The following is a 10,035-nucleotide window of genomic DNA, read 5'->3' on the forward strand; positions in this document are numbered from 1 at the left end:
GGTGAAAAGCAGGGTACACCCTGGACCGGTCACCAGTCCACACATAGAGACAAACAAACCCTCCACTGTCCCACCTAGGGTCAATTTAGAGTGTCCAATTTACCTCAGAACCCTGGAGAAAACCCACGCACACATGGAGAGCATGCAAGAAGTGCCCTTATTCCAACCAGGTCATGAATCCAGCACTAACCACTACACCAATCATGGTGTAGTGTGTCTGTGTGCCGGTGATGTTTACTTGTTTGTGGGCCCTCGCTCAGCCACAGTCGGTTCCTCTGCTTCTTTTTCGCCAGCTCTGCCACGATGAACGTCTAAAATGATTGATCTCATAGCTGGTATCTGGCGAGACCTCCTGATTCTGAGGACTGCCCCAGACAGTAGGCTCAGTAGAGACGGCCTCCAATCTCCCCGCAACAAGACATTTAACCATCACAATGACTCCAAAGTTAAATTAGGGTATAAATCCTGCATAGTTCTGCTCTTCCACCAGACTAGGTACTTCTGTGTTGTGGAATGAAAACTATCTTCAGTCTTTGTATGCATGTTCTTACTATAGACGTCGAAATCGTGCCAACTGTATCAGTTTTATTATGATTGGACTCGAGAGCATTTTTTACAACAAGCCCGAGGCACTGATTTGTTTGCTAAATGGGCTGAAGAGATAAAGACTTCTCAGTCAATTTGCGCTGGATTGTCAAGCAGCTCTCTGATGAGTGACGAGAGCAAGTTTGAGACGCGCCAGTGGGAAAAACATGGCTATGATTTAAGGCTAAAACGTAGAAAATGTGTCAGCATTGTAAAGTAAAACTGATTGGATTCCTGCAAAAGGTTCCTGAAGAAAAACCAGCACAGCTACTGCAGGGCAAGAACATAGACTAAAGGGCATCAGGTGTTAATAACAGCTTTTGTCTGGAATATTTGTATCAGGTGAGCGTTGAGGGCAGGTCAGGTAGTGTGACTCATGCTTTGCTATATTTAGCTGAGTCATATGAGCTGAAGTTAAAGATGCTTGGTTGGATGATGAGTTGTTGAGATCATTACAGGACTGGAACAAAACGGATGTGTCTTTGAAATCCAAGCTGTTGAGAGAAAAACCTTAAATCTGCTTTCGGCTGAGTTAGAATTTGCTGTGTATACACACATGGTTTGGCACGGAGATGAAAGCCCTGTGTTGACAGCGTTTTATTCATCTTTGCATCTTTGCCTTAAACATCTACACTTTGTGGTTATTGTGTTGAAGTCTGACTTTTCCTTTATCCTCATCTTTGCTTTTCTTTCACTTTTACTTTTAGTATTTTAATTACCACCAGCTTCAAAAACCTTCCTAAAAAACCTATATCAGTTGTACCTTCGTTTTTAAAGTGTATGTATTGCTTATTTAAAGTGTACTTCTGATAATGTTTTTATTGTTTATCGTATGTCTGAATTCTATTCTTTGTACAGTACTTTGGTCAACTGAGGTTGTTTTGAAATGTGTTATATAACTAATCAACTAGCTAGCTAGCAATTTCAACATACTTACTTACTAGCCAGCTGCTAACTAGCTAGCTAAATAACAATTTATTTTGAGTTTTGGCCTTTCACTCCAACATTTGCCCTGTTAACTGTTCTTGTCCTTTGAAGTCAAAGCTTTATCTCTCTCTTCAGTATAATAAAGACAAAGAAGTTGAGTATTTTGTGTTAAATAAGAGTAACATTTTAATAAAACTTGCCACATAATGGCACTTTAGTGGCTCCACATTTCACAGAAATGACAGTCAGAACACGATGGACCGACACGGCCATCGAATAACGTGTAAAAAAAAAAGAATAAATAGATAAAACAAGGGACATGCATCATATACATACAGTGGAATCATAAATGGTGATAAAGGCACCGGCGTCTGTGATAACATCTGTTTAACATCAGGAAAACTGCCAGCAGCTACTGTAGCTACAGTGACCTGTGGCCCGAACACACGGAGGTCAGCTGTTGTGTAAAAGGCAGTAAATAATTTCAGTCACTGAAAAGACAAATGTCTTGTTTATGACACAAATGTCAGCGGCGTCACACGCGGTTTGAAATAGAAGGTAAAAGCTTGACTGTCTCAGTGATAGTTTATTTTCTATTCTATTAACATCAGGATTTCATGTTTAAGCCTTTTTCAAACATCAACAAAAATCAGGCCCACACGACCATCTCTGTGTGTCTGTGTGTTGTTTAGGGCTGAATGATTTGGGGCAAATATCTAATCTAATCCAATTTGCCTGCTAGATTTGATGAATTTAAAGATCTTGTTTCCAACAGAAGAATTTCTTTGCAGTCTATGTGATTTAATAATTGCACTTTGCCAAATAATGATTTTGATTAAAATAACAATTAGCTGTTTAGCCCTTGTTTAGAGCTTGTGTCTCCTGGTGACGCTGCACACAGGAAGTGAGTGGTATTATGTGATGACAGTCGGAAGCAACAGTAACACTGCTAGTAAAGTGAGAAAACACAAAGAAGTGCCCATGACAAGTCTTACAAGTGAATTCTACTGCCCCTGCACTACAGCTGTATACACACAAACGCTCCCTCAGTCAGGTCTGATAGTATTGCTTGACAGAGCCTATTATCAGATGAAGGACACCGCATGCAAATGATGTTACATGGTTTCTGAAAGGTTACACACTGCAGCTTTAAATCCTTTCAGGAAAGTCAAGTTTTTGAAATGCTTTGGTTTTTTTTTAGGAGCGACAGAGTCCGACCACAGAGCAATCAACGTCCTTGACTGTGCAGACTGAAGCTGGCGCCTCTCTTCAGCTTATGTCCTTTTTTTTCCACTTGAACTCCCCGTCTTTTCTCTGACCTCGTCCACGCGTCCGATGAGTCGTACACACTCTGCTGCAGACGCATTGTGACCCCGCGGCCGACGTGAAGTTAGTTCGCTGGCCTTAGCGCTGGCTCTCCCCACTTGCACGTGGCTTCTAAGAAGTCGCCTGTGGTTGCGAAACCCTTTTCCCCGTCCGTGTGACAAGGTGTGAAGGGCATCTAGTCTTCTTAGGAGGCCGTGCTCTCGCCCTGCCACGTCCTCACCCTGTGGCGCAGTTGCACCATCCACTTCTCCAACAGCTGGCGGGTTTTCGAGGCCGCCCTCAGCGCTGCTGATGGTGACACCTGCTTCTTGTTCTCCACGCTGTGGACAAAGACAGACAGAGGTGAGACACCTGAGACATCGAGTCCTCCTGACGCGTTATGTAAAATGTAAAGTTATAGCTGGGTGGATTCAAACTGTCAGTTTCACTCTCCTAAAGGGATAGTTTAGGGTTTTTTTAGTCTGACTGTATGACGTACTGACACATTTCTAATAATGACAGGTTGACCTTTCACCTCGGAGACAGTTTAAACCCTCAGGTGGTTAAAATTGTGCACCTAAAACAGTGAGGGTACTATTATTTGTTTTATATAGGTTTTTACTAATTACTGCTGTATTGTATTATTGAAATATTTATTTAATTCTTACTAACTGAAACAGATTTCAGTCTCTTAACTTAAGCTCCCCTCATAGAATCTGCATTTGCTTAAGTCCACACGATCTTAAAGAACATGTTTGTCATCATGTCTCATCATGAGGCAGAGTTTTCTGGCAGGAAACATACGTTTGCAAACCTCTCATTGTCCCGCACCAAAGTCCATGAAGATAATCAGTGATTTTACACCATGGCACACACGAGTAGTTGATCCATTGACGTCTCAATTAGTTCAAATGTGTTATTTTGTGACTTTGGTGTTTGAAATCAGTAGCTCCTGTGTCTCTGTGAGCTAAAAACACAGATTTTCTGTATGGACTTTGGTGCAGAACAGTGACAGGTTTCCAGCTCAGAAAAACATAGGACGATAAAGCGGCATACCTATTTTTATGACACGCACTATACATTTTATTAGGTGCAGCCTTTTGTCAAGTGGCTAAAATCCGCTCAGAATGATTGTAGTTTATGCGTCCAATTATTTACGTGTCAGACATTTGGCGCCACAAACTTTCAGAGGTGAAACATGATGGTACACGAGTGCAGCTGTGGCAGAGAGCGGCTTCTGTTACATCACATAAATAACAGATAAGCAAGGCAAGGTTATGCTGCTACATAACTCAGGGTCTTATAGGTATTTATGGATTTCACTTGAGCACTCAGCCATTGTAATTTACAGGGAATTCCGTGCTCAGGGCTTAATCTCAAAATGTATGCCTCCAAAAACACATGCCCACAGTTTTTATCGCTCAGGCTCATGGTGGTATTATGCTTTTTAAAAAGTATGATTGTGCTCTGACACATTTTTGTCTCCCATAAGACCTCGCATGGTTGTAATTGCCGCGATGTGCATGAATTCTGTAGAGAGTGAGCCGGTTGTTTTACCTCTTAATCCCGCTCGTGTCAGCCGCCAGCTTGTGTTTGCACTGTGGCTCAGTGCAGCCTTCGCCCTGGGCAGAGCGGATCACCGTGGCAGGCGATGTCTCAGACCTGCCAGCGAGAAAGAAAGAAAGAAAACAAAAAGACACCATCAGGATCAACTGTCAGCCGTTCATCAGAGGTCATTTAGGTAGAGAGGGGGAAAAAAACTATTCAACTGCTTCTGTTCCCAGACATTTTTAAATCATTATTAGACACAGAAGAATTTTATTGCACTGTTAAACTAACAATGAAGGAGTTAATTTAAATATAACATCCGGTCAGATTAGGACCAAATTTAACCAATTTAACACATTGTTACATTAGTGTATTTGACCATAGTGCATTTATTACCAGATTATCTACAATAGAATGTTCAGTGTTAAAGTGACAATAAAGGAGTTCAGATTAGGACCAAATACACCCTGGAGTTGTGTTATAATTAATTACTTTAACGATAAACTTACACTTAAAAACTTAAATTTAACACTATATGTCACGGTGTATCTGTAACCAAATTATCTAGAATAGATTTTGCAATATTAAAAGTCAACACCAAGTCCAATTAGGGCCAAGGATAAATTATTTATAATATATAATATAACTGATTCAGACTAAGAAATTAGTCTGAATCTGCACTGCAAACAATCGTTTGCTGGAATAACTAATCAATTTGTATTAAAAGTCTGATTCTATATATAAATAAATGACATATGTACCTGATGGTTTGGTCCAGTCGACAGAAGCTCCTGCATGTTTTGTCATTTTCGCGCAAACACTGGCAGCGCGGTCCGCTCCTGGTTGCCATGGAGTCCAGCGTCGCGCGCTTCGTCCTGGGAGCGTTGCCCAGTCCGTATGAGACCACGCGCCTGGAGAGGACGAGGACAGGGGACAGACTGAGTACATGCCAACACTTTTATACACGTATATACACACAAAAAAGTGTGTACAATGTAACACTGAAATCGTGACAGAAAACCAATGCGTGAACTTATTAAAATACTATTCAATAAAAGTTCTGGATTAAAATAAAGTGATGTGCAATTTGTACAGAACAGAACTAACTATTTGCAGGTTAAGCGAACGTACTCAGGTGTGTTGACCCATATAATGTCCAGGTGGCAGAAGTACACGCACTCTCTGTCCAGGAAAGTGGCGCAGGAGCAGCGCTTGTTCCGCACATGTCCCCCGTGAGTGAGAGTGGATCTCGTGGAGGGGATGAGTGAGTGCTTCTCTCCCACAGGCGCAGACAGAACTGCAAAGAAATCATCCTCATCAATACCACCAAAAGAACACAGTGTTTGAATAATCATATTTACATAAATGGAGAAGAGTTCACACAACTTGAACATTAAAGTCATTGTTTATGTTTAAGTGAAATGGAAATTAGTTTAGTTGCGCAAAAGTTACCTGTGCACAAGATCCAGGTGTACATCACAGAAAACACGGAAATGCAAATGTATAAATCCATTTTCCAGGCAAATCTGTAAAAAGTTAAATAAAATAGAAATAATATTCCTCCAGAAGAAGTGGCGAGAAAATATCCACGCACAAAGTGTTCCCTGCTGCTCAGTGATCCACGCAGCAACGCAAAGGCTTTTCGTGTCAGTGTGGCCCTTCATGAGCGGCACTCCGGCTTTATATGCGCGCTCCCCTCCTCCTCCTCCTCCTCCACCGCTACGTCCTCCTCCTCCTCCTGCTGTTGCAGCACCTTTGTCCTCTGGCTCGCGCTCAGACACTGATCATCACGCCCGTCCACGGTTATCAGCGACCACGTCAGAGAAGAGTTTGAGACTTGGTGCAGTGAAAGACTCACTTCACTCAAACCCTGCACAGACTGTGTGAGCGTGTTGTTGTTTCACGTGTCAGACAGCAGGTGGCAGCCAAGCACCAGAGTTCCCCACGCTCTCCTCCTTTTCCCACCAGCAAATAATTTACTGGACTGATGTTGTGTGTCTGATTATTCTTTTTTCATCATCTGCGGTCACACTGTTTAGGACCTTGTATGAGAACTATTGATATAAATAGACATAATATTAAATTGTATTAGTTATAGTTGTGTTATTTAAACCAGTGTCACTCTTGTTTTGTTTTTTTTGTTGTTTTCTTTATTTCAGAGGATTTTGTCTGAGTAGTAATTTGCACTTTCATATTCAAAGTGAAGCACTAAGTGTGTTGATACTGAAGTTTTCAAAACTTATAACATATGTGCAAATGTGCACTAAATCAACAGTCTAAATATCTTCAAATTAAATGCTAATAACTTCAGCTCAACTCTGTTTAAATATCAGAATATATCTAAAGATATTTAGATTTCTAACCACGTTCAAATGTTTTTTTTTCTCCACACACTCCTGGCCACCAGGGGGCACAAAGCAGCTGCTTAGTTCACACTGTCTTGGACTGACTGTTGAAAACTCCCAAAACTTGGTGTGCAGTGTTTCTAATACAAAATATTATTATCATTGTTATTATTATTATTATTATTATTATTATTATCGTTGTTATTATTAGTGCCTACTGCTGAATGGCATACTAGTCAGAACTCCCTAGTGTTCCTACTAGAATGCATTGCAGCGCAAGCATCTATTTTGGTGACATTTGGTGACTTTTTGGATGACATACTATACTACAACATTTTTGTCAAATTTTGGACAACATACTAAACAATGACATTTTTGTCAAATTTTGAACAACATACTAAACTATAACATATTTGTCAAATTTTGGACGACATACTAAACTATGACATTTTGGTGACATTTGGGATGGCATACTATACTATAACATTTTAGAATTTTGGACAACATACTAAACAATGACATTTTGTCAAATTTTGAACAACATACTAAAACTATAACATATTTGTCAAATTTTGGACGACATAAAACTTCACATATGCATATTTGTGGGCGACATACTAAACTATGACATTTTGGTGACTTTTTGGATGACATACTATACTATAACATTTTTGTCAAATTTTGGACAACATACTAAACAATGACATTTTTGTCAAATTTTGAACAACATACTAAACTATAACATATTTGTCAAATTTTGGACGACATACTAAACTATGACATTTTGGTGACTTTTTGGAGGACATACTAAACTATGACATTTTTGTCACCTTTTAGACAACATACTAAACAATGACATTTTTGTCAACATTTACTAAACTAGTATATCTTCCAAAATGTGACAAAAATGTCCCAATTTAGTATGTCGTCCAAACTTTGACAAAAAATTCATAGTTTAGTATGTGGTCCAAATTTTGACAAAAAAGTCATAGTTTAGTATGTCGTTCAAATTTGGACAAAGAAATCGTAGTTTAGTATGTCGTCCAAATTTGGACAAAAAAGTCATAGTTTAGTATGTCGTCCAAATTTTGACAAAAAAGTCATAGATTAGTATTTCGTCAACATTTTGACAAAAAGTCATACTTTTGTATGTGGTCCAAATTTTGACAAATAAGTCATAGTTTAGTATGTGGTCCAAATTTTGACAAAAAAGTCATAGTATGGTAAGTCGTCCAAAATCGGTCAAAAATGTCATGCCATAGTATGTCGTCCAAAATTGATCAAAAAAGTCATAGTATACTATGTCGTCCAAAATTGGTCTGAAAAATCATAGTATAGTATAATAGGTCAAAAATAAGAAAATGACTTTTGATACTTAAGTACAGTAGAGGTGGTAAAAGCGAACTTTAAGACTTTTACTTCTAAAGCTTAAGTACATTTTACATAAGAAAATGACTTTTGATACTTAAGTACAGTAAGTGTCATAAACTTTAAGACTTTTACTTCTAAAACTTAAGTATATTTTACATAAGAAAATGACTTTTGATACTTAAGTACAGTAAGTGTCATAAACTTTAAGACTTTTACTTCTAAAACTTAAGTACATTTTACATAAGAAAATGACTTTTGATACTTAAGTACAGTAAGTGTCATAAACTTTAAGACTTTTACTTCAGTAATATTATAAAAAAAGTGACTTTATCTTCTTTGAGCAGCGCCACCATGAGGAGACATGAAGTAGCGACATCCAGCAAGTCAAACTTACAGGGACTGTTTACTTTAGAGCGCCTTAGTTGTTAGTGGTTATTATTATGAGTTATTTACCCTGGTCTATCCAGGACAACAATATATCACTCCTATTTACATGTTTCCACTAAGGTCATAGACATTTTATTACAATTAAAAGAAGTAAAAGTAAAAGAAAGCCACTGATTCAAACTTCTTTACAGGTTGAGATAGAAGAGGAAAAATAACAGCTCCATTACTTTGTACCTTGGCTACACAAAGATTTATGCATTTATGATGTGCACTGTGTCCACACGGAGGATAACAAATGTGTGGTGAAACACTGGCACCTGTGTTTTCCCTCTAACGGGTTTATAACTTAATCGCTGAGTTTAGACGGAGAAGATTCAGAGAGCTGCATGTGTCTCAGCACATGAACAGACAGAACTCAAAACATCTCCATGGGAACAAGGAACAGAAAGTGGAGCTGCTTTTTTTAACAGCATTATTCTCATTATATGGAAATAATATAAGAATAATTGATATAGTAGTTTAACTTCATGGGGATTAAAACAAACATGAAGTCCGATGAAGTAAATAAATTACAATTAACGTCCTCTGTGTCTCTTTACCTGACGTCACTGTGGACTGCTCCCACTCACACTGGTGGTGACAGTCAATTAATGAAGCCACCCACCGCCCTCCCCCTGAGACCAGCTCAGTTCCACATCCACAGTGTGTGTGTGTGTGTGTGTGTGTGTGTGAGTGTGTGACCCACTTTATTTCAAAGTCGATGTGTTCAAACTTTCACGAGTGAAGGCCTGGACAACCATCGTTACTGTGAGTCTGCTGCCTCACTGTGAAACATTTACTAATGTAAAGCTCTTTGCTTTGAATTCACATTAACTTCATAAAAAACTGTAATTATGTCCATGTTTGCTTATTCTTTGTTCCTGTGGCTGAATTTCCTGAAAACAAAGCTCATGATTTTCAGCCTTTTTGGCAGCTGATTTACATTTTCGTAGGTTTTTCTTTTCTTCTGCAGCATGAAACTAAACAAATATGATGTTTAACTGGCTCTAAGTCACGTCTCATGGGCTTTAAGTAGGAGAATTAAGAGTTGTGTCTACCAATAAGCACTTCATCTCTGTCTTTTTGGAAACCGACGGATCAATTAAAAAAAAAGAGGAATTTGAGATAGACAAAAATAAACGAGCCACATAAAGGAGTAAAATAACTTGATCAATAACTACGTGCAAAAAATTATTTGGTTGAGCATCATGACGAAACCCTGCTCTTCAGGTGAGTTTCGTCTGTTGACAAGACTTATCTTTATCATTTTCATGACGTTTGAGTTGTAAAAACGACAAGTCATGCCAAGTATGAATCATAACACAAGAGTAATATCCGTCAAAAATAACCACAACATGTTTTTATACACAGCTTTACTCTGATAGTAAGTTTGGCTAAAACACACAAACTGATGTACGGACTAATGTGTGTATACTGAAGTATACTGTTGCTTTAAAATAAAAAATAATTTTTTATCCTTTTTCAATGCTTTTAGTCATATTCTGACTTCTCTACTGGAACGTGGTGG

The 10,035-nt window shown here is 38.7% G+C and overlaps 1 protein-coding gene across 1 annotated transcript; it reads right to left on the minus strand.

Annotated features, from left to right (window-relative positions):
* Positions 1-2,541: 2,541 nt before the first annotated feature.
* edn1 (endothelin 1) lies at positions 2,542-6,004 on the minus strand. The gene is made up of 5 exons (XM_044052110.1): positions 5,818-6,004; positions 5,497-5,662; positions 5,127-5,276; positions 4,375-4,479; positions 2,542-3,158 (listed from the first exon to the last, which is right to left on the minus strand). Exons 1-5 carry the CDS (start codon positions 5,876-5,878, stop codon positions 3,023-3,025), a joined length of 618 nt encoding a protein of 205 aa, XP_043908045.1. The 5' UTR covers positions 5,879-6,004; the 3' UTR covers positions 2,542-3,022.
* Between the last annotated feature and the right edge of the window lie 4,031 nt (positions 6,005-10,035).

The sequence above is a fragment of the Solea senegalensis genome, linkage group LG20 (assembly GCF_019176455.1).
Source record: "Solea senegalensis isolate Sse05_10M linkage group LG20, IFAPA_SoseM_1, whole genome shotgun sequence".
Lineage (NCBI taxonomy): Eukaryota > Metazoa > Chordata > Actinopteri > Pleuronectiformes > Soleidae > Solea > Solea senegalensis.